The sequence below is a fragment of the Rattus norvegicus genome, chromosome 4 (assembly GCF_036323735.1).
Source record: "Rattus norvegicus strain BN/NHsdMcwi chromosome 4, GRCr8, whole genome shotgun sequence".
NCBI classification, from domain to species: domain Eukaryota; kingdom Metazoa; phylum Chordata; class Mammalia; order Rodentia; family Muridae; genus Rattus; species Rattus norvegicus.
Window position 1 is genome coordinate 37,229,099 of NC_086022.1, and position 27,361 is coordinate 37,256,459.

General features: G+C 37.3%; 1 protein-coding gene across 3 annotated transcripts; it reads left to right on the forward strand.

Annotated features, from left to right (window-relative positions):
• Positions 1–434: 434 nt before the first annotated feature.
• Positions 435–26,764, forward strand: Mios (meiosis regulator for oocyte development). 3 transcript variants are annotated; one of them, XM_039107768.2, is made up of 12 exons: positions 435–1,627; positions 3,780–3,838; positions 7,012–8,345; positions 8,619–8,717; positions 13,129–13,383; positions 15,499–15,668; positions 17,645–17,710; positions 18,629–18,787; positions 21,972–22,124; positions 23,665–23,869; positions 24,834–24,963; positions 25,860–26,764. In XM_039107768.2, the coding sequence occupies exons 3-12, from the start codon at positions 7,052–7,054 to the stop codon at positions 25,954–25,956; spliced, it is 2,628 nt and encodes an 875-aa protein (XP_038963696.1). In that variant the 5' UTR covers positions 435–1,627; positions 3,780–3,838; positions 7,012–7,051; the 3' UTR covers positions 25,957–26,764. The 3 variants fall into 3 exon arrangements, with proteins under 3 accessions (XP_038963696.1, XP_006236152.1, NP_001167025.1); NM_001173554.1 differs by having other exon boundaries at positions 1,187–1,397; positions 25,860–26,762; XM_006236090.5 differs by lacking the exon at positions 3,780–3,838 and having other exon boundaries at positions 435–1,397.
• Positions 26,765–27,361: the final 597 nt, after the last annotated feature.

Sequence of the window (27,361 nt, forward strand, 5' to 3'; positions counted from 1 at the left end):
TCTTCAATCCTTCTGCTTCAATCTCTGGAGTGTTGATATTATAGACGAACACTACCGTACCCAATTTTAAAAACATTTTGATCTGTGGTGGTTAAACCTGCAGTGCAGAGCCGGAGGATCTGGAGGGCCAATAACACTATAATAAAATGTATGTGAATATGTAAATCAATCTCTCTTTCTCTCTCGTTCCTTGTATTATGCTTACCCTTCCTGTGATGATTTGTCAATACCTACATGTTAAGGCAAAATGAAATGATTGATGTAGGTATTGTGAGTATTCAGCTACTGGGGAAGGGTTATTTGATGGTAAGCACTGACTGGTCTGACGGCCCAGATTGCAGCTTAGGTACACTTGGGACTATAGGTGGTTGAATGATGTTCAGGGTTGGACTGAACAGGACTCAGAAAGATTTCATCACATTCAGAAATTAAAATTTGTGAGTCGTTTATTTCTGGAATGATTCATGTAATATTTTCAGACTTTGATTAGTGGTAACTGAAACTTCAAAAGCAAACTTACAGGTAAATGAGAGACCCTTGCTTTTCCATTGCTATATCCTGCTTCCTGACTCAGTATTTGCTCTTTTTCGGTGCTAGAAGGCTTTTCTCTTCCAATTGTTTCTGTCTTTTACTTTTTCATGACCAACCCATGTTTCTCTTTCTAGTGGTCCTCAAAGAAGTTCTGCTGACGCCCTGACCCACCCTGAGGGAGATGCTCTCCCAGGTAGCTTGAAAAGCCATCACTCTTTTGTCCTGTTTCCTACAAGTGTCTTTTTACTCATTCCTGTATCCCAACACAGTGTGGCCCAACTCAACATGGAGTTCATGACCTCTTTTTGGAATGAAACGTGAGTAGACTAATGATGAGCCCCAAATCCTGAAATTTTTACTAAGTCGCCCATCACTTTTCGGTGGAAATTGAAACGGATCACATATGCCAAAGTGTGTGTAGCACCACGACCACGGTATCTGGTTTCTGAGAAATAATCAAATTCCATGAGCCCAGGGTTAAAAATTGGCTTGCTTGGGTGGGAGGGGTCCCAGAGCAGGGCCCACACTGGGCGGAGCGCTGGCGAGGGAGGCGGGGACTCTAGGCTATGGTCCTGCCCACAAGAAGGCGGCGGAAGGGGCACAAGTCAAGGGCGGAGAACTCAGGAGGAAGGCGGAGTCTCCTCAGGGTGGCCCCGCCCAGGGGCGGTGCCGAGCGAGAGGAAGGCGGGGCTCGCGGCGAGGAGGTCTGCTTCCGAGGCGGCTGAAGAGGTTTGGTAGTGGGCCCAGCGGGTGGCCCGGGTCACCGCCCGCTCTTCGGCGGCCATCTTGCCCGCGCCCGTCTCCCGCGGCGGGGGGGGCGGCGTACAGGCCGGAAACGTCTGTGTGGCGACACGCCACCTCCTCAGGTCAGTGAGTGCGGCCCGGAGCGGGTGTCTGCGTGAGGCCCAGGGCCGCAGTCGCGGCAGCTTCCTCAGAGCCTCGCCGGAGGGTGGCGTTCTGGTCAGTGGGATGGTCACGGCACAGGGCGGCTGGCGGGCCTCGTGTGGAGCCTTCGGGCGTCCCGCGGCCGCGTGGCGACCGCCCTCCGTGCGGCCGCGGCGGGAGTGTGGAGTCGCGTCCCCCGCTGCCGAGCCAGGTGTCTGAACTGTGGGAGTCACGATTCTTGGTTTACCCGGAATAACAACACGATGAGTTCCAGTTGTACCCAATAAAATCCTTGTTAAAGGGCCTGTCACCCCGTGAGCTCTGTTCCCTACCTACACGAATAATGCAAATTCCTTAAGAGGAATGGAGCCTCTCTGCTGAATTGCTCAGCAAATGACTACTCTTGTCGGCTCTTTTGAATAACTATATTTTTACGAAAATATAGATGTGCAATGTCTTTTTTGGAGATGATAGTACTGCAAATTTCCTGAAACTGCTATCGTTTATTTAGCGCGGTAAGAAAGAAGACAAACCCCCAAAGCATATAATTGAAGGTTTTGCTTTATTATAGTGTTTTGAATGTGTGTCCAGTTGCCACGTGGGGTTGAGGTGCCTTATAAGTGAAAAGTACAGAGTGCATTCCCAAGATTTAATAAAAAAATAAAAACCTGGCTAATTTTTTTACATTGGTTGTATATTTTTAACTATTTTTCAATTAGATAGATTAAATTAAAAGACGTTCTAAATTTTATTTGTTACTTTTGAAATGCGCCTGCTAGAGAATTATAGGTGAATTCCTCACTGAATTCCTTTTGGATAGTGTTATGGATGTTCTGGTGGTGAACAGGGACTCTCTGATGGTTTTCATTTGCTCAGGGAAATGAACACTTACTAAACTTGAAGGTGAGGACCTAAATTATTGTCAACTCTTACCTCCATGGTTTTTGCAGTTGTCTCCAGCATCTGAAAGCATTCACTTCCAGGACTGGTTGAAAGAACAGTAGGGACGCCAACATCTGTATGAAGCAGAGGACTCATCATCTTTGATGTTAGAACTTTGTGAGGTTGAAATTACATAGATGGTACCCAAGTAGTAAGGGACTTGTAATGGTCTAAGCTAACAAGTGGCTGAAAGAATTTCTGAGCCCTTACTGTTTGTTTGTTTGTTTGTTTTTTGTTGTTGATTTTGTTTGTTTGCTTGTTTTGTTTTTTGCTCTCCTCCAGATTCATATTATGTATGTTAATAAGCAAGATCTCATTTGTATAGAGTGAGAGATGTCTTAACAGGATGGTTATAGACATACTGGTTTTCTAGGGCCATCTTTGTAATGTGCAGCCCCATGCAGGAGCATAGCACTTAGAATGGCTGCACTGTCGCTTCTTGACATTTTCATTTTGCACTGGGCCCTGCCAATTAGGAAACCGATCTTTTCTTCACCATTGATCTAAGATGGAAATTGACAGATCTGGCACAAAAAACAAACAAACAAAAAACCCAAAACATCTGTTCTTGTGTTCAGTCCCTCACAAAGTGAGAAGGATTTATTAGTTCCTTTCTTACTCAAAAGCTCTATGATTTTGTTGTGTCACTGCCATAATTTTATGAGTGGTAACAGTATTTTACTGGCACAGCGTCAGGAATGCTAACTGGTTCTTCATTGAGCATCATGTAAATCAAACTGTTCAAATTATAGTGTCTTAGTTTCATTTCTGTTGCTGTGATAAAATATTTTGGCAGAAGCACCTTCAAGGAAGAGGTTTGATTTTAGCTTACATTTCCAGGTTACAGTCCATCATTCTACAGAAGTCAACATGAGAGGAACCTGAAGCAGCTAGTCACATCTGTAGTTAGGAGCGGGAATCAATATGTGTACATGCTTCCTACTCAGCCAGCTTTTTCCATTCTCAGACAACTCAGGATCTACTTGCCTACTGGATTGGCACACCCACAATAGGTTGATCTTCCTCTACTTAATATAATCAAGATGGGCCACATGCGGGCCTGATCCACACAATCACTCCTTGAGATTCTCTTGTCAGTTGCTTCTGGATTGTGATAAGTTAGTGATTAAAAGTAACCATCACACACAGCAACCTTATTGTTCTTTGTTTTTGAGACTGAATCTCATGTGTCTGAGGTCGACTCTGACACTTGATCCATTTCCCTCCACCTCCCAAATGCCAGGATCAAGGTGCACACTACCACACCTAGCTTACAGTAACACTTTTCAATTGGATTTTTCTACATGGTTGTTTTGTTTTGTTTTACCATATAATTTGTATCAGGAGTAAGATTGTAGGATGGAATCCTAGGTTAAAGTGTGTTTATATAAGTATTGAGTTTTTCTTTTCTGTTTTTTCAGGGACATAGCAAGCTTCTCAAGACATGGTTAAGAAGCTTCCTTTCTTTGTGAGAATCTAGGTATGGGCCCTATCCCTTACACTTGGCAGTATCTAGTTTTCTTTGCTGTTTTATATGATTTTCTTTCCTTCTTTCTTCCTCGTTTTTCAGTTTTCAACTTTTTTCTATTGTATGTGTCTGTTCTTTAGAATGCAGCTTTGTTAGAACAGGATTTTATCTGCCCCTGTCTATCACTGTATTCCCATAGTTGAGAACAATGCGTAGTGCATACAATGTGCTAAATAAACAGCTACAGGATAAACAGAGTACAATGTATTAGAGAAGTCCACTTTTAGGATGCCTTACTTTTGGGTTTCCCATCTCTAGAACCAACTATAACTGTAAGAGCTTTGTTTTTGGCTTAGAGTCATGTTCCGTTACAAAAAAAAGAAATGTTGATTATTCGAGGGTAGGAAAAAGTGGAAGCATGAAGAAAGCATGAGACTTTGAAATGATAGTGGTGAGAAGTGGTCATGGACCCCTGAACACATAGCTTCATGAGGTAGATCTTAACCACCAACTAACTGGCTAGTTCTGTGCTGTGTGTTAGAAGTACAGTAGCAACAAAAGCTATTTCATCTTTTGTATCAGAAGGCCTAATCTAGTACAAGAGACTCAGCTGCGAGGTTTAAAGAAAGAATACTATTTGATGAGAATATATTTCTAGACAAGAGAACATAAAAGTTGAGGCTCTTAGCCAAAAGTGAGAGGCGTGTCAGCCAGGGAGAACATCATTTGCAAAGGTAAGATGTCTGGAGAAAGGTGTAAATTCAAGGAACTGAAGAGAAAATCAGTGTTGCTAAAACACTACAAGGGTATCCCAGGAGGTCAGAGCAACAGGTAGAGGCTGAAGGTATTATAGATTTGTAAATTAATTGTGTCAACTGCTTGCTTGTTTTATACAATGATTATTCTAGTATGAAGAGATGACTTAGTATAGTGCTTGCTACATACCCATAAAGACATGAATTTGGATCCTCAGAATCTATGTGCAAAACTGGGCATGGTAATGTATACCCATTATTTTAGCACTGAAGAGGCAAAGACATGAGGATCCCTTGGGTTTGCTGGCCAACTAGTATTGCCAGCAAATCAGTGAGCTCCAAATTCAGTAAAGGACTTTGCCTCAAAAAATAAAGTATGTAAATTGAACTGGTTATCTTAAATAATTTGGGAGGAGTAAGGAGGAAGAGTGAATGTTCAAAATACATTGTGTGTATGAACAGCTCAAATAATTGATGAAAATTTACTTGCTAGAAGAAGACATCTAGCATGACTTGGGGCCTATATATACTCACCTGTACACATGAACACAAACCATACATGCTCACACATGCACAAGACAAAGGTTGTTCTGACTTTTAAAGGATCAGAGTAGAAAGATGAATTGATGAGCTAGTATCACAGACTAGAAATTATACGTACCTTGATCTCTTATAATTAGTCTACAGAACCTTGAGAATATGTTTAATGTAGTATCCTAGTCAAGGAGGGAAAGAGGTAAATAGTTTCTGATAAAGGAAAGACATACGACAAAGTGAAAAAGGAAATAAGAAAAGTCAGAAGTGATATTAAGGATATAATTGAAGTGACTGATCCCAGGGTTCAGAAATGTTAAAGAAGAAAATAGAGTCAGTATGAGAATTTCTGAATTTTATTTTCTAATCATCTAAACTATATGGGAACTGGAGAGATGGCTCAGAAGTTATAGCACTCTGCTCCTGCAGAGGACATGAGTTCAGTTTCCAGCTCCCACATCAGGTGACTCACAATAGCCCGTAACTCCATCTCCAGGTGATCCAGCACTGTTTCCTGACCTCTAAAGGTGCTGCATTCATGTGCACAAGTACACAGACATGCACATATGTACATAATTAAAAATAAAAGACTTCTTAAAAGCTAGATAAATATGTTGTCGAGTTTATAAAATTCTATATTAAGAATTCATGCCTAAAAATGTTTGCAAGATCAGGAAGTAAAGCAGTTATGTGACAGTTTAATATTTATTAAAGAATATCTTTATTAGGAAAGTATGTTCATCTCTATACTTGATACTTGTAGTAGATATATGGGGACTGTATGTTCACCTTCTGAAAAATGAAAATAACCACAGTGAGATTTGTAAATGTTTTGTTAATTTTGTGTCTAACCTATTCTTGCCAACCTCTTGGTAGTACTTAATATTTACATCCAACCTTTATTTTTCAAACAAAAAATTTTAAAACTATTCCAGTTTTAGTTAAAGTTTATATAAGCTTATAAAATTGAAAACTAAGAACCTCTAATGGTCCCCTAACTCATTTTCTTAAATGTGTTGCATGTGTACTGCTGATTATAAAGAGATGATTTTTAGATAAAATACAATCAAACACATTTTTATAATATATTTATTTTAATGTACATTAAAATATAATCAATACACTTTACTCATGGTTGCTGAAACTACATATGAGGTTAAAGTTGATTAGCTTTTGAAAAAGAATCAGTTTAAAGAGACTAGTAGCATTATAGGTGGTCCATGAATGAGTAGAATTTGACAAGTACTAATCTAAAAATCCTGTGAAGTTAGAATAAATCTCATATCTCCTTTATATATTCCATTTTTTATTTTGCCTGATTTTTAATGTTGAAAGTCGAAGAAGCCAGCGTTGTAGCATGGTGTTATACCTCAGGTTTATGTTGTCCTTTGTATTTTATCCAGGTAGTTAAATTACTGAGGGAGGGAGTTACTAGTGCTCAGTAGCTCTGTGGTTAGGCATTCCCATATTAGTACAGACAACATTTACCACTGAGAAGTGGTCCACTAAATGCTGCTGCTCTAACCTGTACTTAGTATTGTGAGTCATCCTCCTTTTAAGTTTTCCCCCATCATGGTATGGTACTTATTAATTTACTGATCATAGTGAAGTTATTATAACCCAAGGTTAATTTGAAGGCCCTAGTAACTGTACAATTAGGATAATTCATCATGGGAAATAAAGCCAGCATAGAGTTCTCAGATCCCTACTAGATCACTTTATTGGAGGAAGTGGTTATTCTTCTGTCTGCATTTTTAATCAAAAGAATATCATCCTGAATCTGTATGAGGAGAGAAAAATTACAAACACAGAGAAAAAGAAAGTTCTTGTGTAGAGATTTGAACATAAGGATTGTGGTTTTGTTATTTTTAAACCTCGTATTTTTAACACTTTCAGTGAATGGACCTGACTGGACTTTTTAAGCCCATCAATAAACATGAGCGGTACCAAGCCTGATATTTTGTGGGCACCACACCAGGTTGATAGATTCGTTGTATGTGACTCAGAGCTGAGCCTTTATCATGTGGAATCGGCTGTGAATTCAGAACTCAAAGCTGGATCATTACGTTTATCTGAAGACTCTGCAGCTACATTACTGTCAATAAACTCAGATACACCCTATATGAAATGTGTTGCGTGGTATCTCAATTATGATCCTGAGTGTCTCCTAGCAGTTGGACAAGCAAATGGTCGAGTTGTACTTACAAGTCTTGGTCAAGATCATAACTCTAAGTTTAAAGATTTGATAGGAAAAGAATTTGTTCCAAAACATGCTCGACAATGCAATACGCTTGCGTGGAATCCACTGGATAGTAACTGGCTTGCTGCTGGTCTAGACAAACACAGAGCTGACTTTTCAGTTCTGATATGGGATATCTGCAGCAAATATACTCCTGATATTGTTCCCATGGAAAAAGTGAGACTTTCAGCAGGTGAAGCTGAAACAACATTATTAGTAACAAAACCACTGTATGAGTTAGGGCAGAATGATGCTTGTCTATCTCTTTGTTGGCTTCCACGAGACCAGAAGCTTCTTCTTGCTGGCATGCATCGTAACCTAGCCATATTTGATCTTCGGAACACAAGCCAGAAGATGTTTGTAAATACAAAAGCTGTTCAAGGAGTGACAGTGGACCCTTACTTCCATGATCGTGTTGCTTCCTTCTATGAAGGTCAGGTTGCAATATGGGATCTTAGAAAATTTGAGAAGCCAGTTTTGACTTTGACTGAACAACCAAAGCCCTTAACAAAAGTAGCATGGTGTCCAACTAGGACAGGCCTGCTTGCTACTTTAACAAGGGATAGTAATATTATTAGGCTGTATGATATGCAGCACACACCCACTCCCATTGGGGATGAAACTGAGCCCACAATAATTGAAAGAAGTGTGCAACCTTGTGACAATTACATTGCTTCCTTTGCATGGCACCCAACGAGTCAAAATCGAATGATAGTTGTGACTCCCAACCGAACAATGTCTGACTTCACTGTATTTGAAAGGATATCTCTTGCCTGGAGCCCGATTACATCTTTAATGTGGGCTTGTGGTCGCCATTTGTATGAGTGTGCAGAAGAAGAAAGTGATAATACCTTAGAAAAAGATATAGCAACAAAAATGCGCCTTCGGGCTTTATCAAGGTATGGACTTGATACCGAACAGGTATGGAGAAACCACATTTTAGCTGGCAATGAAGACCCACAGCTCAAGTCACTCTGGTATACTCTGCACTATATCCTTTTTGTTAAGTTGGGTAACAGGCAAATTGGGTAGCATGCTAAATGTTTTATATACAAATACAAATTATATAATCTGAAATTCTGTGATAAAATTATTTAAAATTTTCTAAAGTTTTAGTTTGTAGAATAGGGGCAAGAAAAGTGGTCAGTAAAGTGAAACTATCTTATTTGTGTAGATTATATGAATTGGCTTCTAACTAAAGTAATTTTAATTTTGAAATATTTTATTATGCATAATTGCCAGTGTTTCCTATGCATTTAAATACTTATGAAGCAGTATACAGAAGAGATGGATCAAAAATCTCCAGGCAACAAAGGATCATTGGTTTATGCAGGAATTAAATCAATAGTAAAATCATCATTAGGTAAGAAAATTCTATATTTTTAAGTACATTTGTGACTTTTGTACTCTTATTTGATCCCTATTTGATTAAAATTAAGATTATTTAAAATTTAAAAGACTGTGAACAGAAATATCATTTATCCCTTTTGGCTTTCTGATTAGATATTTTAGTGAATTATTAAGTGTATTGAGTGTATTTGTGTCTGGAATGTTTCATGGAAGGAACTTTGATTCTTTGATGTCCATAGATCTTTTAAAAAATCTATTCATTTATGATTCTGTGGTATTTATTTGAAGACCCACTTTAAGAGAGGTGCTTTACAAGTTCACTTATAAGATGCTGCTTGTTGGTTTGAATTTTATCACAGCATCTTGTTTTGTAAAGACTAAAGTAAAAGAATCTTGGCTGAAGATCCCTTTTATTTGCTCTAAATACTTTCATAAGGACTATGATATGATATGAAGTATGGCCTAGCCTGAAGAATGCCTGGAAGTCCTTGCTGAGTAAGTGAAAGAATCAGCCAATGGAAAAAATTAAGATTTAAATTGATAAACTACTTAAAAATTAGAACCCCCTCACCTTCCAAAGAACCTTTAAGGTAGTTGCTTTAAGCACTCGTTCTTCTATTTTTACTAGAATTAATTGTGATGTTATATTGTTTATTATTATTATTAGTTTATTTGTACTCCATCCAGGTTAAAAGTATAATTCACATTATTTGGTAAAAGCCATCGTAGAAATAAGTAGATTTTCTTCATAGGATTTTCTTCATTATGATACAGGTAACAGAATACACAATAACATGGTTTTTGTTGTCGTTTTAGAGTTTGTTTAACACTTCAGTTAAATAGTGGGTTTTCTTTTTGAGGACTTTAAAATTATTTTGATATACAGTGCTGAAAGATAAACAGCTTCAGATCTGTTTCATTTTGGTGTTTTTCCCATTAGAGCTATACCAGAAAGAGTAACCTTTATCAAAAGAAATAACAGAGCAAGTTTAATGAGAAACTGCTTTATTTATTAACAGAAGTAAAAAGGCAGGCATATATATATGATCACCATATATAAACTTAAATATACCATGATTTGTGAGTTACAAACCACAGCTACCAAGATTTAAGTACTATGTTGATAAAACTTAGAGTATTGTTCAATGGGATAAGAGTCTAGAGTGGAGGCAGAATATAACCAGAGGGCAGTATATTAGAAATACTGATATTTTATGAGATAGATGAAACTTTTCAGAGTAAGACCAGAAAGGAGAGAATGGTGGTGAGGTAGAAAACACATGGGAATCATATATTTGTGTAGACAAGAGTAAGAAGTCACTTCACACTTTAGATCCAATTAACTGAAACAACTAAACAGCATCACATGAAATCATCAATTATAAATAATTAAAAACATAGGGAGGGTAAAATGGTAACTAGTAGCAGGAGCTAGCCTAGAATGGAGGGAGGGCTGTTGTTGCTTTGGTTTTGGTTTCAGCATAAGACTTAAGCATGTTTAAATGCTGATTGGAAAAACCATGTTCACAGTATTATAGATACAATTCTCTATCGTGTGTATGTGTGAGTGGGTTTGCACATGTAGAGGTCGGAGGACAACTTTCGGGAGTCAGTTCTAGCCATCTACCTTGCAGAAGTTTCTCTGACGGTTTATGAACTTTATACTACCAGGCTATGATGAGTTTCCTCTCTACCGCTCATCTCTCATAGGAGTGCTGGAATCACACATACTTTCTATCTGGCCTTTTATGTGAATTCTAGGGAATGGAACTCAGGGTCATTGGGCCTGTACCTAGAACTTAACTGTTTAAGCCATTTTACCCACACCAATATGTTTAAAGTTGTTAAAGTTGTAATACAATGATACATTTGAAATTCATGGTATCATATTTTTTGAAAATCCTAATTACCCATAGGATAGTTGCCAAGCTAAGAAAGAATCTCTGAACTGCCTGAGTTCAAGTCATCAAATTAAAAATGGTCTGTTTAAAAATAAAAAAAAATTGGGGAATATGTGCCTAGGATGCAGGAAGCTCCAGGTTTAATTCCCAGCACTCCATAAAACTGTGTGTTGGTGAACCCTGTAATTCCAAATCCTGGGAGATGGAGGCAGAATGCTCGGAAGTGTAAGGTCATCTCGGACTACTTGAGAACCTGGCTCAGGGGGAGAAAAGTACTTTTGGTATGAGAGCGTTTGTTGCTCAGTAATAGATTGGTACTTAGCCTGCATGAAGTCTTGAGTTCATGCTCCATATCCAACCTCTCCATCCCCCACCTCACAGAGAAAAACTGGTGGCTAGGGATAAAGCTCAGTGAGAAAACCTGCTAGCATAGCCAAGGCCAGGGCTTGTCTACAGCACCACCAAATAATAATTTCCAATGTAATTAATTTTAAACAACCCACCTTACAATTTCTCCATAAAGCAAAACGATACAGTTTAAAATAAATATGAACATGGAAAGTATTTTAGACTTATCACAAACCACCATCAAGGTGATAATCACACAAGTTATTTAGAAGTATGAGTTTTAGGTATAGTAGAGAGCTTAGACTTACTTTTACTCCTTGTAAGTGTTTAGATTAAGTGATTTTTATTTATATACATAAATGTACATATATAAAGTTTAACTTAAAAGTGAAAACTAAGTTTTAATTCTCTGTTTCTTTGTTTTGAGACAGGATCTTTCTTTCTATGTAGTCATGGCTCTCCTGAAACTCACTATGTAGACTAGGCTGGTCTAGAACTCATAGACATGCATTTGCCTCTGCCTCTCTACTGCTGGGTAAAGGCATGTACTACCACACCTGGCTACTTTTCTCTTTTTAATTTTTGGATCCCTTGACAGATGAATTGTAATCAGTCAGCTTTGGATCCTTTACTGCTTTAATATAGTATAGATTGTTATAGAATCTCATTGTCTCCGTGCGACAGAAGACTAGGCACTGCTCAAAGTGTCACAAAGCTAAAATGAACATTGTAGCTAAACTTTTGCTGTTTCCTTCTAGAGGTAGAGTATTTACTTTTCCAAATTCTAGTGGTTGTTGGTCAAGTTCAGCAACCACAAAATAGGTTGAAGATAAATGTAGGAGATAAAGGAAAATCCTAGGAATGGGAAGGAATTGGATTTGGATGAGATTGGGACGCACATATCCTTGTTAACTGGGGGTGGGGAGGAGTGGAGGTGGCAATCTTAGGGTTTAATGACCAGGGGCTAAGAGACTGAGGGGTCCTTGTGATTGTAGAACTGAGTTATGCCTTTCTTTCTGGTTGGGTGATGGTCAGGCCCCACCCATGGCTTCTAAAAGCTGTTTACAGTTCTTTGCTGTGCTGCCTTCTCACAGATTACCTTATCAATATAGCAACCCTGCCTGCTCTAAGACCACAGAAGATCTCTTTTCTACTGCTTCTCATACTTGTTTACTCTTTAAGGGTTGGCCTGACTAATACAGGCCTAGACCACATATCTCCCTATTGAGTCACTCACAGCCAAGGACCTTAGCTACATCTGTAAAATTCTTTCATCTCTTCTCTGCTGTTGTTAAGAAGCAAATCACAGATTCAGCTTAAAATCCACACAAGGGGATTATTCAAGGATATGGTTTCCAAACTGTTCCCCAAGGACCTTGGGGCCCTACTTTATTCTGTGTACAGTCAGCAGACTGAATTCTAAAAGCTCATCTGTTTGCTATTGATCTAGTTATTTATATAAGTGCCATTGATACGTATAATTGTTGTAAGTTACAAATATAAATTACTAAATAAAGGAAGTTTGCATATGGATACTCAGGTTTCTTATGTCATAATTTAATTTTTTTCTGAAAATAATGTATTTTTGACAATTTGGTCATAAAACTTTCTAGAAGATTTAGGAGTTGGTTGTAGTTGAGAGAATTCATGAACTTCATGTTTGTATGTTTTATCTGTTTGCCCTTTAAGTAGTATCGTAAATGTACTACTTTGCCATTATAACCAGCTCCCATATTTTCAGTGATAATATTGTTATGAAAATGTGAGTTATTTTTCATTTAAAAAGATAATATATAGTTTTCTAACTTAATAGAGTAAGACATAGTCAGGTTATTCCCATTGTATTTTCTCTATTATTTCCCTAGAATCTTATGTTAAGTGTGTCTGCAGGACATAAAGGAAACAAGTGAGTTAGATAACAGAGGGATCTGTCTTAGGTTAAAGGGTTGAAGCAGAGACTCAGATTAGTGCGCCTAAACACTTAGATATAAACAATAGCTTCTTAGTAACTCAACTATAGAGCAAAGCATTTTATTTGTGGTATATTGCTTATTTATGCTATTGTTATGCTGAGAAATTGAATATTCTAATGTTGAAATGTTTCTTTGTAAAGCGTTTCCTAATGTATTTCAAAATAACCATAAACAAAACAATGTAAAACTTTTCTGTTTTTAGGAATGGTAGAAAGCAGCAGACATAATTGGAGTGGCTTGGATAAACAAACTGATATTCAGAACTTAAATGAAGAGAGGATTTTAGCGTTACAGCTTTGTGGGTGGATAAAGAAAGGAACGGATGTAGATGTGGGGCCATTTTTGAACTCCCTTGTACAAGAAGGAGAATGGGAAAGAGCTGCTGCCGTGGCTTTGTTCAACTTGGATATTCGGCGAGCAATCCAAATCCTGAATGAAGGGGCATCTTCAGAAAAAGGTATTAGGGTATGTTCTGAGAATTGGCAGTTCATAGAGTTCTCTCAAGAAAGGATGTGGGCAATTTTTAATTTTCTAATTAACATCTTTTTTATTCAAAGGGGAAGTATATAGAGCTGAACAGTAAACACTAGCCATTTATATATGTCTTGGAATAGGTCAGGAAAAACACATGCTTCTTAAATGACTAAGAAGTTTTATAGCATGCATTTCTTTGTTTTCCTTTTAAAGACAGATCATATGCATTAAGGAATGATTAATGGAACTGCTTCATTTATAAGCACTCTTACTACAAACGGCTGAATATATTCTAGTGTGTACTTTCTCTTTTGGTATGAAATTAAATGATGTTTTTGCGTAGACCAGAAAGATGCTTATGAAAAGCATATTTTGATCTGGAAAAATATTTCTTATTGAGTCCAATTAAAGCGTGTTCTTTGTTACAGAGGGGGGTGATGATAAAATTTCTTTGAGAATTTGCCAGAGGATCCTTAGGGAAACAAATTGGTCAAAACCAAAGAATTTTGGTTGGTTGGTTTGTTCATTTCAGTCTAGATTTTCAGGTGTAGTTCACTTACATTCCTAAAGGGTATATTGCTATTTATATTTAATACATGTAGAAAATTATTTCTGAGTGCTTAGAGTACTGAATTCTTACTTGTTCTGGCCAACTTTTAACCTATTCTAGTTCATTCTAGTTTTATTCTATTCTAAAAAAAACATAAAATTGACTGTAATATATTTAGTTTCATTCTAAAGTTAAAAAAGTTAATGCTTTGCCCTGAGCGTCTTTGCTTGTGCTTCAGGGAAAGCCTCTGTACTTGACAGTTTGAGAGGTATGTAGTGCCATTAAAAAAGAAGAACATATATGAGACTGTGGGATCAGCATGCAGCACCCTCTACCCCCAGAGGGATTCTATTTCTAATTTAATTTTGCTGCAACCTGAAAGAATACTTTCTTATCATGTATACCTGGAAAGTTTGGTATTTGTATGCTTTCAGTTTAAAAGATTTTCAAACTTTATAGTAGACTAGGCATTTTTGTAAAAGTGAATAATAAGGCTATTAAGAACAGAAAGTGGGAGTATTGTTTTAATTAGAAATGGAAGAATGGTTAGAATCAAGAGCCATAAGAAAAGTGTAAGAAAGGCTGTGTTTCAGAGAGCATAGCTTTCTCCTGTGGAGTGAAGCTTAGAAGGCCATGCAGAACTGAAGAGCTGGTTGACAGCTTCATAGCAGCACTGTCCACCCGGAACAACTGTTTAAAAAAGTCATTGGTGGGCTGGAGAGATGGCTCAGTGGTTAAGAGCACCGACTGCTCTTCCAGAGGTCCTGAGTTCAATTCCCAGCAACCACATGGTGGCTCACAACCATCCGTAATGGGATCTGATGTCCCTCCCCTTCTGGTGTGTCTGAAGACAGCTACAGTGTACTCATACACAAAATAAATAAATAAATCTTTAAAAAAAAAAGTCATTGGTAAGGAATGCTTTGTGTGAACGTGTCTACATGCAGTTTTGTGACAATTCTGATAGCTCTTTTTGGCCTAGAAGTTTTTCTAAGTATATTAAAATAAAAATACCAAAATACTGTTTTTTCCTCCAGTTGACTCTTTGTACATCAGGATATCATTAGAAGTAGGAAAAAAGAAACCTTTGCAATTATGATCATGTGGTAAAGTAGCATTACTTTCAATACTCTGCCATAGCGTGATGACCTTCCTGGTACCGCTGGCAGGGATTTTAGTGAGGTGGTGTCACTGTTTCCATTTCTATACCAGGTAATTGTACAACAGCATAAGAAACTGCTGGACCAAGAACTTGAAAGTTAACCATTTCTCGCTGCTGTGGAAGTAGTTCAGTAGAGCATGCCAGTGGGATTCTGAGTTCAGTCTCCAGTACTGTGGGGGAAAGTACTTAACTGCACAGTCTTTTCATGCATGTGTATATGAGTTGTTTTTAAGAATGTATTTTTTCTTTGTACTCAACCAAATTTAACAGTTTTAATTTTTTATGCAAATTCACCCTTTGGTCACTGTTGAGGATTTAAGAACTATGGGGAAGGGGGCTCTTAAGCTTCTGTTAACTTTGACTAGCTGTGTACTCTTAACCTGCAGGAGATCTGAATCTCAATGTGGTGGCAATGGCTTTATCAGGGTATACGGACGAGAAGAACTCCCTGTGGAGGGAGATGTGCAGCACACTACGCTTGCAGCTCAACAACCCCTATCTGTGTGTCATGTTTGCATTTCTGACAAGTGAAGCAGGGGCCTATGACGGAGTTTTGGTGAGTTAGTTTGTTTCCCCAGATCCTCCTTTAAATTAATAGGGTTGCTTTTTTATAGTTTTGTTAATACAGTACTAAAACTGTTTCACGCTTTACCGAAAAACAACTGTAAACACATAACATGTATTTACTGTTTTAATACTGTGTGCGTGCCTGCATGCGAGGACAGCTGATGTTCACTCAGTTAGTTTTGGCTAAGGTGTCTTTACATCTTAAATAGACAGTCATTTTGAGACAAGTCCTGTTTGGAAAACCATGTAATCATGCTAATTATACTAATCTGTATTTTATTCAGTTTTTCAGGTCTCTTTGTTTCTTTCCTGATTTAGTCACTATATAAACATGTCACATGTCCCTTGTCATAACTGAGGAAAGAATGAAGTGAGGTTTCCCTATCCATTTCAGTTGTTAACTTAAAACATTAAAGCCACTTTGCTTTGTACTGTTTGTCATCTTTCCAGTAATGAAAAGAACTTTCTTTATTAAGGTTTATAAGACGTATATTGTTTCAGTGGTTGTCATTCTATAAGATCTGTAAAAGCATATATTTTATTGATTTATCATAAACTTATTACTACATTTGTTAAACAGAAGATTTTAATTGTTGTGTTTGAGCTAACAGTAAACTTTCAGCATGAGCTAGAGAGTGATAGAGTCGAAAAGGAAATGAACTGATTGCTTAATGTTTAAATATTACATTTCTGTATTTAATTAGTGACCTATAATAAGATCCCTTCTCTTATCCCCACAGCGAGAGCTGAGAAGGAAATTCATATATCCAAACTTTTTAAGAATGTATTTAATTTAATGTCTACGTAATTTTATTTTTTTATATTTTACCATAAGTACATACATACTGACTTTAGAAGTCAGAAAAGGCTCAAGTCTTTATTCTGCCACAGTGTTTAACCTTAGCTATTCAGTTAACTTTTAGGGCTCTAGTTTTCTCAGATATAAAATGGACCCAATTTTTTGATAAACCCATTTGTTTTTGTAGCACATGCAACTGAGTCGAAGAGCTTACTCACTTCTTAAAGATAGAGTTTCATTTTATAATTGAGGAACGGTAATGAGTATCAATGAAAAGAATATTAGATTTTAAGAAGGAAAACTCCTTCAAAGAAAGACTTTGATAGAAAGCCATCTTTTTGCTACCTATAAATTAATTTTTTCTTAATGCAAAATTTGTTGGAACTTTCTAAATTTATAGTAACATTATCAAAGTAAATTTTCAAATAATGTTGATGAATAAAATGCTACCTCTAATTATCCTATTGCAAACCACTCAGATAGCAGTATGAGACAGGGTGTCAGTTTACAAGTCTTAGGTTTTGCATTAAGAGTTATAGGTAGGCTTTTAAAAGGTAGGTTTATTTTTCTTTTATGTGTATGCACATTTTGCCTGGATGTATGTCTGCTCCATATGTTAGTATTGTCTAAGGAGACCAGCCAGATGTAAGCATTGGATCCCTGGGAATTGGAGTTGCAGGTGTTTGTGAGCCACCATGTGGGTGCTGGGGAATCAAACCGGGATCCTCTGGAAGAGTACCCGGTGTTCTTAACCACTGAGTCATCTTTGTAACCCCAAGTTATTAATATTTTAAATCTGTACTGGTATACCCAGGTCATAGATTTTTCTAGGTTTGGTGACTAATTTTTATGTAGCTGTTTCTAAAATTAATTGCTTTGAGAGAAATTACATGACATCTAGTTATAGTTTATGTTAGTGTTAGAAAACGGCCTGCTTTTTTACATCTATATAACTGAATTAGGTAGGTCTGTTTGAAAGATAAATCTTTACTGTTCAGGACAATGACCTTTGTACTGTGTTTCCTAATGATAACATCAGAAAGGCTTCTTTGGCAATTGATTTTTTTCAGCATCTGATCAGTACCTTTGTAATACATTTGAAAATAAACTTATAAATAAATGGCATGTATAATTATCTCCTCCTCTCCCCCCTCCCCGCCCCTCAGTATGAAAACAAAGTTGCTGTACGGGACAGAGTGGCATTTGCTTGTAAATTCCTTGGTGATGCTCAGGTGAGAACTGATTCAAATCTATATTTGAGATGATTAATGTTTACTATGAATTATTCTTAAGAAACTAATCTTTACATGTAATTATGTGCCTATAAGATTTCTATATAAAATCTAAGAAGGCAGTTATTATATTGAAATTATAAATAGGCATGTAATAACTAAATTTGTTTTAGAATGTTGAGTTGATGTTTTAGTTTATTTTTGCATTTTGAAGAAAACTCAGCAGATACAAATTTTAAACTCAGGTTTTAGTAATGTGATACACAGGAACCGTTTTCAGTATATTCACACTTACCTGCTGCCTCTGAGGGTAGTGAGGATGGAATGCACACAGATGGCTAGCGGTGCTGTAAATAGTGACAGGTGATAGGGAAATGTGGAGGAATGCAGGCTGGAGTTTGCATGGGATGAAGTGAGACTGTGGAAAGGAAATAGTTTTTATTGATGATTATAAACATATAGTTCTGATTCTGTGATACTGTTATATACTACCATAATAGACAAGAACTTGCTGAAAAGAGGACATTTCTCTCATTAGCCACCTATAAACATAGGAAATGTCCTACAGTTTTTTAAGTGATTGTGGGAACTAGGGAGATAGCACTGTCATTAAGGTGCTCACTGTGCAAGTTCAAGGCACCTGAATTGAATCCCCTAGAGCCCGTGAAAAACCTGAGTACAGCATTGTGTACTTGTCCTAGGGCACACATGCCACACAAAACTAAATTGATTGTGGATAGATACTATATTGAAACTTGAAATTGATGTAGACTTCTCAGCACATATTAGAGTTTGGCAAGGGTTTCTGACCTAAAATCATTTCCATCAAGAATAAAATTGTTCTAAATATAGTAATTCTCAGCTATAAAATATGTAGTGAAACAGATTGTATCAGAACAATCACTATGAATTTTTCAGTTAAATAAATACATTGAAAAGCTGACCAATGAAATGAAAGAGGCTGGGAATTTGGAAGGCATCTTGCTGACCGGCCTCACTAAAGATGGAGTGGACCTGATGGAGAGTTATGTGGACAGAACTGGAGATGTCCAAACAGCAAGCTACTGCATGTTACAGGTTAGTGTGGGGTGACACTGGCTTCAAAAAACCCGGCCTCATTCCACATGATCCGTGTTTCCTCACTAAAGGCCATATGCTCCCCCCTACACATGGATTTTGAGTTTGCACTTTGACTGCATCGTTCTGTTGACAGTGTGTTTCATCTTACTGGCCCTAATCACCTCATTAGCTTATCCAGGTTTTTCTTGTAGTCCGAAATACCGGTCTTGGCTGTGTCTGAGTTCATGGAAAGCTCAGGTGGAGGCAGAGAAACTTCTCTCTAAGGGCTCATATCCGAGTCTAACCCAGCTTCCATAAAGGACTCCCTGGCCTGATCTGAACAGTGGTTTTGGTTTCATTTGAATGGAAGAAGAGAAGTTATACTTGAGTTCTTTTACTCCCCAGTGTCCATTTTATTACCAGCAGAGTAATTTGAATAACTAGTTCATCAACATTTTTTTCATTGCTTTACCTGTTCAGTGGTTAAACCAGATTCCAGGAAAAGGTTACTTAATACTTTACTTTTGTGTGAGAACATAAATCCATCCAGTGTGTCACTGCTATGACACATAGTTGGCCTCCAGCTGGTCTTAGCCTTTTTTGTTAGGAGTGCCTCACTCCTTGGTGCCTTAGTCCTTTTGTATGAAAGCCTGCTTTATGTTGATGAACAAACTGAAATGTGTTTACCCCACTCCCTTTCTCTGTGCTTTCCTGTGAACTTACGTAATGCTAGCTCAAAATGCAGTCTGCTTATATAAGGTATCAAGCCACCACTTGTGAGAAAGGGTTTGCCTCCATACAATTTTCTCATTGGGATGAGTTTTTGTCTCTAAAATCAACTGCTGATATATGGCTACAGAGTGCAGATGGGTTGGTAAGAGCACAATTTGTAAAATGTTGTTAAAATGCAGACAGTACGTAAAGTGAGTGACCTTTTAAAAAGTCTAGTATGATAATGGCTTTATTTTAGTTGGGATGCTTTTTTTTTCCTTGTATGTGGCCAAGGTTAACTCCACCATCATGCTGTTTTCATTTTGTTTGTCCTCTTTCCTTTTGTTCCTTTGTTCCCCCACCTTATTTTGTATCAGTTTTTTATTTCATCTTAATTCTTTATTGTCATTTAGCTGTATCCTTTTTACTGGTTTTTGCCAAAGCTGGTGCTTTGTCTCACAGTGTGCATCCTGAACTCCTCAGAATCACATTCCCCTCAGACTGCATTTCAGACCCGGCATGCTGTAATGCCTGTCTTTTTCCTACCACACATCCAGCACTGAATTTTCTCACACTTTGCATTTCACAGGTGTTTTAACAGTGCAATTTCATTGGTGCACCTTTTCTTTGTGCAGAGATCACATATTTTAATCTATATAGAGTCTAAGCCCCAAAGTACATTGTTACTTTTGCTTTAGGCAATGATTTGTCTGTTCTATAAATTAGAAGATTACAGACTTTTTATTTAATTAGTGTTCCTGGTGTCTGTTCTTCCTGTGGATCGGAGCTTAATCTTATTTCATCACCTTGTTTATTCTCTAGCATTTCTTGTAATACAGGTGACTGTCCTGGCTTTTTAACAGAAGCATCTAGTTTATCTTAGTTTTTCCTGCAGCACTTTAAAGAAGTGCTTCATCTTCTTCTGCCTCCTTTGATTCTGTTGAGAAATCAGCTCTCTTCCTTGTTTCCTGTATGTGGTGTTTTACCTTACCATGGATTTCTTTCAAGAAGCCCCCTTTCTCAGAAAAAAATGACACCTTTGTACCCAGTTACAGTTCTTTTGCATCATGTGTACTGGTTGCTGAGCTTCTTGGCTCTCTCAATTAACATTTTTCATCAGGTTTGGGGTGGTTTGTATATTATTTCTGTGTATCGTTCTCTTTTCCATACTTGCTCCTTTTTTCCTTCATTTTATTCTGCATATAGTAAATAAGTTTTACTCAGAGCTTAGGGTTCTGTTCATTTTCTTTCTTCTTTTTATTATTTACTTTCCTCTCTTCAGTTGGACAATTTCTTTTCTTCTCCTTTTGTTTTGCTTTGAGACAGGGTTTCATTGTTAACCCTGGCTGGCCCAGGATTGGCTTTGCAGGCCAGGCTGGGATCACAGACTGTGCCTCTGAGTGCTGAGTGACTTGGAATGCTTCCATGCCAGCTTCAGTTAGACAGTTAATGCTGGTTTGTTTATTTGTTCTCTCTACACTGGCTTTGGCCATTAAACTAGCCAGGGAATTTTTTTCTCCCACGTCCAAAAGTACTTTTAAAATTAGTTATTTAAGTTAACATACAAAGTAATGGACTTCTCTGTGGTAACTGCATAATTTGTTTTAATTTATGCATTGTTCTAAATCATCCCCCTTTGTTGCATTTTTTTCTGATCTGTTCTTTCTAGTATTGAGGCAATTCCTAATTTCAGTTATTTTCCATTTCAAACATAGAATGTCAGCTTTGTTATAGATTACATTTCTCAGGTTAGATTCTTTATTTACTCACTAGTTGAAGGGGTTATTTTCCATGAGTCTGTAATATTTTTCTTTGAGCTTATTTCTTTGAATGTGCTACATCCTGAATTAAAGATTTTGACTGCCGACTCTGACACTAAAACCGTTTTAGAGATATTCTTACTGTCTAGAATTGATGTTCTGATGAGAACTGTAAACTTAAGGAAAACCAATGCTTGCTTCGTACTAGTGCCTATGTGCACTTCACATTTAAAGTACTCAAAAGCAGCATTTCACTACCAGATTTGAAGCCAGGCTCAGTATTGGTTTAAATGTTATTAAGTAGTTTTGATGTACAATTTGGATACATTATAAGCAGAGATTTTGAATCCATAAGTTTTAGTACTTAGAACAAAAGGTTTTCTCATCACGATTAACTACATTATCAATAAAAGTGGGTTAACTACATTATCAATAAAAGTGGATTAACTACATTATCAATAAAAGTGGATCATTTGCTGCTTGCTCCTTAAACTCAAAAGAGATTTTGCTTCCTGGTCAAGTATTTATACAATGTGCATGCTTATATCTCTAGTGAGGCCCAGTTAAAGATGTATTCACCAGGTTTTCATTGATTTATTCAGATCCTCATTAGGATAGAAGTTTGTGAAGTCTATTACTTCTGAGTTATTCAGACTCACATTTTACCCGGAATTCTCTGATTTAAACCAGGACATTTCAAATATTTGAAATACTTTGTGTTTTCTTTTTAGGGTTCACCTTTAGATGTTCTGAAAGACGAAAGGGTTCAATATTGGATTGAGAATTACAGAAATTTATTAGATGCCTGGAGGTTTTGGCACAAACGGGCTGAATTTGATATTCATAGGAGTAAATTGGATCCCAGTTCCAAGCCTTTAGCACAGGTAAGTTGATTGTTCTAAGAGAATCAACTTTTAACATGTGAGCACCAGATTAATTACTATCACCCTACTTTATGTCTGTCGTCTTTGTCTATCCCAGACTTCACTTTGTTCTTATTTTTTCCTGATTTTTTTAATTCCTATTTTTTAACAGCTGAACTTTACTTGAGGTTAAAAAAAAAAAAAAAAAAAAAAAAAAAAGGATAGTAGGCCTAGATGATGTTAGGAAACCCTAACTCCTAGGGCTGTCTGAAATTCATCAGTGTCTGCCAGACTTTCAGAATCTTAACTGTCCGTAGTCCCATCTGCATATTGCTTTTATGTATTATTTATATTCAGTAGAGCAGAATTTGGAGATTTAAAAAGTAGAATAAGTAAAAACATATGTCTGTGTCTGTGCATGAAATTTTATTATGAGATCAATTATCACATAAGGTACATGATATAACATCACATGCTTCAGATTTAAATACTTGGTTGTCTTCACTCTGAGCACTGGATGGTGCTATTTTAATTTGTAGGAAGCAGAAAATGTTTGTTATTGCTGGAGTAGGTGTTTTAACAAGATAATATAGTATTGTGCCATATGTGAGGAGTCTGTCGAAGAGCTGAGGAGTTCTCATAAAACCCAGTGAGCTCCTTCTGTGGCAGTTTTCACTCTCATCAACTTTTTCCAAACTTTTAAGGCACTATTGCAGGAACCTCAGTTCCTTTTCATCTTAGAAAGGCCATGATGGATGGGGGAGGAGGGATGTTTTTTGTTTTGTCCTCAGAATGGATCCTGGGGTCTTGCACACTAAGCAGTTAATCTCATACTGAGCTACATCCCCAGCCCTTTCTTTTCTTTTTCCGTTTGGGCTACAATTGCATATATTACTTGGCTGGCCTTGAACTTCTGATCCCTCTGCCTCAGCTACCTTGAGTAGGAAGCTCAGCTCAGTGTTGCCTTTATAAGATTTTGTTCAGAAGATGGTCACTGAACTGATTGCTAGCGGTGCATTAGTTTCCTTTTTGTTGCTGTGAGCAAACACTTAATAAGAAGCAGCTTAAGGGATAGCAGTTCTGGGGAAGTTCATGGTGGGGAAAGCATGGGAGAAAGACCACTTTGGGTCCACAGTCCGCAAGTGAGGCCAGGCTAAGAAACCTGAAGGACCTCACCAAATGACCCACTTTCTCTAGCTGGCCACTATATCAAGACCTATTTCCAGCTTTGGACCAAGTGTTCACAACCATTTCACGTTAAACCACAACTGGAGTATTTTGTAGTGGCCTTGCTTGCATTCCAATATCCTTGATAATTATAAAACATTGGGGTCTAATGTTTCTAGTAATTCACAATTATCAATGGTATTAGAAAGAATGTAATTCAGTAAAGGTAACAGGAAATACTAAATAATGTAACTTCTACATGGAGACATGAACTGAGAGCTAGTCACTGGATCATTTTGCAGTGTAAAGTAAAATTTTAAAACCTTTTATCAGTATCAGACTTTATAATTACATTATAGTTCACACTAAATTGCTCTTTTCATTTGCTTTATAGGTGTTTGTGAGTTGTAATTTTTGTGGCAAATCAATCTCCTACAGCTGTTCCTCTGTGCCTCATCAGGGCAGAGGGTTTAGTCAGTATGGTGTGAGTGGCTCACCAACAAAATCCAAAGTCACAAGCTGCCCTGGCTGTCGAAAACCCCTTCCTCGATGTGCACTTTGCCTCATTAATATGGGAACACCTGTTTCTAGCTGTCCTGGTATGACAATTGCACAAAATATTTCTCTGAACTCATTTTTCCTACATGTTGCAAGTAAAATATATATTAGTTAATGTCTGTATTATTCTTCTTGAAAGTTTTATTAAATTTAGTCTATTCATTAAAAATACACATTTATATTTATGATAACTTAAGTAATCTCATAGATACTGGCTAACTTAAAGTTGATGATTAAAGCTTAAATATGAGTGATTTTTCTAACTATGCCATTCTCATGGCTCCTACTGGTATTTCAGATTTGATATTTAAAATTCATTATGCTCCCAGCTATTAACAAAACCTTGTATCCATAAAGATACTTTGATAGTGTCTGAGAACATTCATTTCCTTTCTTATTTCATCCTCACTTCTAATATATAAACTATTGGCCCAGAAACCAGACCGATGGACTTCTTAGCTATAGTCTCTCTTCTGTTATTTTGACAGTTATGTAATAAATAGATGTGGGTTTTGTTGTTTGTTGAGAGAAGTCTCATTATGTAGAACAGGCAAGCTTGTGTAAATGAGAATTACCTGTCCTGTTGGTGTTTAGTAAAACTCACTTGAAACCTGAGTCTACATTTCTTTTTGGAAAGATCTTTAGTTTAAAGTTTTTCAGTTCAGATAGTTCCTTAGTGAGTCTGGATAAGGTATAGTTTCCCATTTTTGCTGATCATTAAAAATATAGTAAACTGGGTGTCATAACACTACATCCCAACACTAGAGACAGAGGCAGGGGGATTTTGCAGGACAGCTAAAGATTCATAGTGAGACCATGTCCTGCAAAAACAAAAGAAAACTATAGGGTCATGTATGTAAACTGTTATTCAGCATTAGATCTTAACATTGACATTCTTATTGCAGTATGGTGTATGACTCATATTTTAACGCGGTTTCAGAGCTGTCCTTTAAGGCACTTAAACTGCCGCAGTGTGGCTGATGGTGATCATGTTGTTTCCCATAGGTGGATCCAAATCAGATGAAAAAGTGGACTTGAGCAAGGACAAAAAGTTAGCTCAGTTTAACAATTGGTTTACCTGGTGTCACAATTGTCGGCATGGTGGGCATGCCGGACATATGCTAAGTTGGTTCAGGTAAGCAGTTCTTTCTTTCCTTGATAATTTTATATTACAAGACATAGAACAGTCAATCTTTTAAATAGTTTAGGCTCTTGGTATCATTGTCTTGTGTCTAGTTAAAGATGAAATGTTTTTACTCAGTGGCTTATTTGACTTAATAAAGGTAGTAGCAATGGTTCCATCATTACCTTATATAATGTTTAACTTTTAAAGTAATAACTCTGCCAGGGGTGCAGTGGTGTCTGCCTTTAATTCCAACACATGGGGGCAGAAGCAGGTGCATCCTTGTGAGATGAGGTCAAGGACAGCCTGACAATAGCAGATTCCTGACTAGCCAGAGCTACATGCTGAGAACTTGCCTCAGGTTTTTATACTTATATATGAAACCCTTTGACAGGATTAAACTTATTTTACCCTACTGGGGGACAGGCTGTTTAGTGTTTTACATCTCACAATTTGTCATATAAATTATGAATGTATTGTATACATACATATGCACGTGCACACACACCAATCTACTGCATTAATTCTTTGGTATGAATAGCTCTTGGAATGGAGATTCTCAAGATAAACTTACCATTGAGTGTGAGCAGTGCCATCTTCATTAACATCACACTCACATGAGCCTTGTCTCAACTGCGCTAGTCTGAGCTCTTACTATTTCCCCATCACCTAGGAACTGTGAGCAAGCCATTTTGGTCTATTAGTGTATAGACTAAAACTGTTTGTTTTCTAGTAACTTTCTCTTAAAAGTTCACCTTGGCGATTGCTTTTAGTTTGATGCTCTTAATGCACTTTTTACTGTGGGTTTTAATTCCTATACTTAACCCAGTGGCATCTTGAAAATTGGTATATAGATATATTTGTGTGTGTATAGCTTGGATTCCTAACTGTTACTTCACCTTTTTCAGGGACCATGCAGAGTGTCCTGTATCTGCATGCACGTGTAAATGTATGCAGTTGGATACAACAGGAAATCTGGTGCCAGCAGAGACTCTTCAGCCATGAAATGTTACATCTGAAGAGAAACCTTCAAGTGTGGAGTCTTTAATAGATGTCCTTCATAGTTCAAAAAAATACCTCAGAACAAGTCACTCATGAGTTTCCTATAATGGGGAAATAAATCATTCTATCAGTTTAGCAATTTGATATTTTGAGTGATTTTGACGAACTTCTCAGAGGCAAACGCGCTGCTGATATGAACATCAGAGCATGAATATTGGTGCTGTTCAGTAGGGTAAAGTTTATTTGAAAGAACTTTCTAGGCTTTTGTCAAAATTATGTGTACAGATGGTTTTAGAATAAAAACAGACCTTGTGCCTGTATCTTCACTCTGGAATTGATAACTTTTGATAAAAATCTGTACATGTTTAAAGCCAAATGCCAATTCAGTGGTTCATCTATCAATGTAAACTTATTCATGCTTAAATATGCTTTCAGAGAAAATGTGAATTTTTACATTGAGAATTAGCTCCTGACCCACACTGGAGAATACATGCACATGTGCTTATGTGTACACACATATTTAACGAATCTTCAACCTCATACATTTGTATTTTAATATAAAAGATTTTGACATAGATCATTCTTGTCTTCCTCAAAAATCCAAGTTAGGAGCAGGCTGGTGAGATGGTTCAGCATATAAGAAGGGGGCTGGCTGCCACCCCAGAAGACCTAAGTGCAGTCAGTCCTTGGGACCCATGTGTTGGAAGCAGTGATTCAGCTGACCCCCAGAAGTGTGCTGCAGCATGGGGCAGGCAGATACGCACGCATGCGCATTAGAAAATAAAGAATAATAAAACAATTTAAAACCATATACTTTGAAACTTATTTTCCTTTTGAAAGAGAAAAATGTGTAAAATTTCAGGAAAACATAATGATAACTTTTTCAGTTTTAATTTTTTCTTTACAATGTTCTCATTTGTCTCCGGATATCATCTTAACCATTCTCACCACCACCAGGTACTTCTGACTACGAAGTCTATGCAAGATCATAAGTAGGACACCATTTGATGGTGCTGTCAGACCCCTTCCAGGTTTTGGCATTTCTTTTTCCAAGGTAGACTACATGATGTTGGGCAAAACAAGGGCATTCTTGGAGTCTACTTTAGATATAAGTTGCTAAAAGTGTGTGTATTGGGGCCAGTTCAAGGACTTTGTTTTCACTCTGGTTTGTCTGCATAACTGGACATATTCAAGAGAAAGGAATTGTACCATGTTTCTTTGTAAATACTGTGTGTAGGAACTGAACTGAATTTTGTGTTTGAAGTTACGATCGTAGGGGATCCTGTTTGTAGGTTTTGGAGAGAGATCTGAAGCTGCACAGCCTCATTTCAGTAGCAGGCTGACAAAAGACTTAAGATCCATTAGACTAGACTGAGTTGTAACCTTGTTTACCTAAGATCTGAAGCAA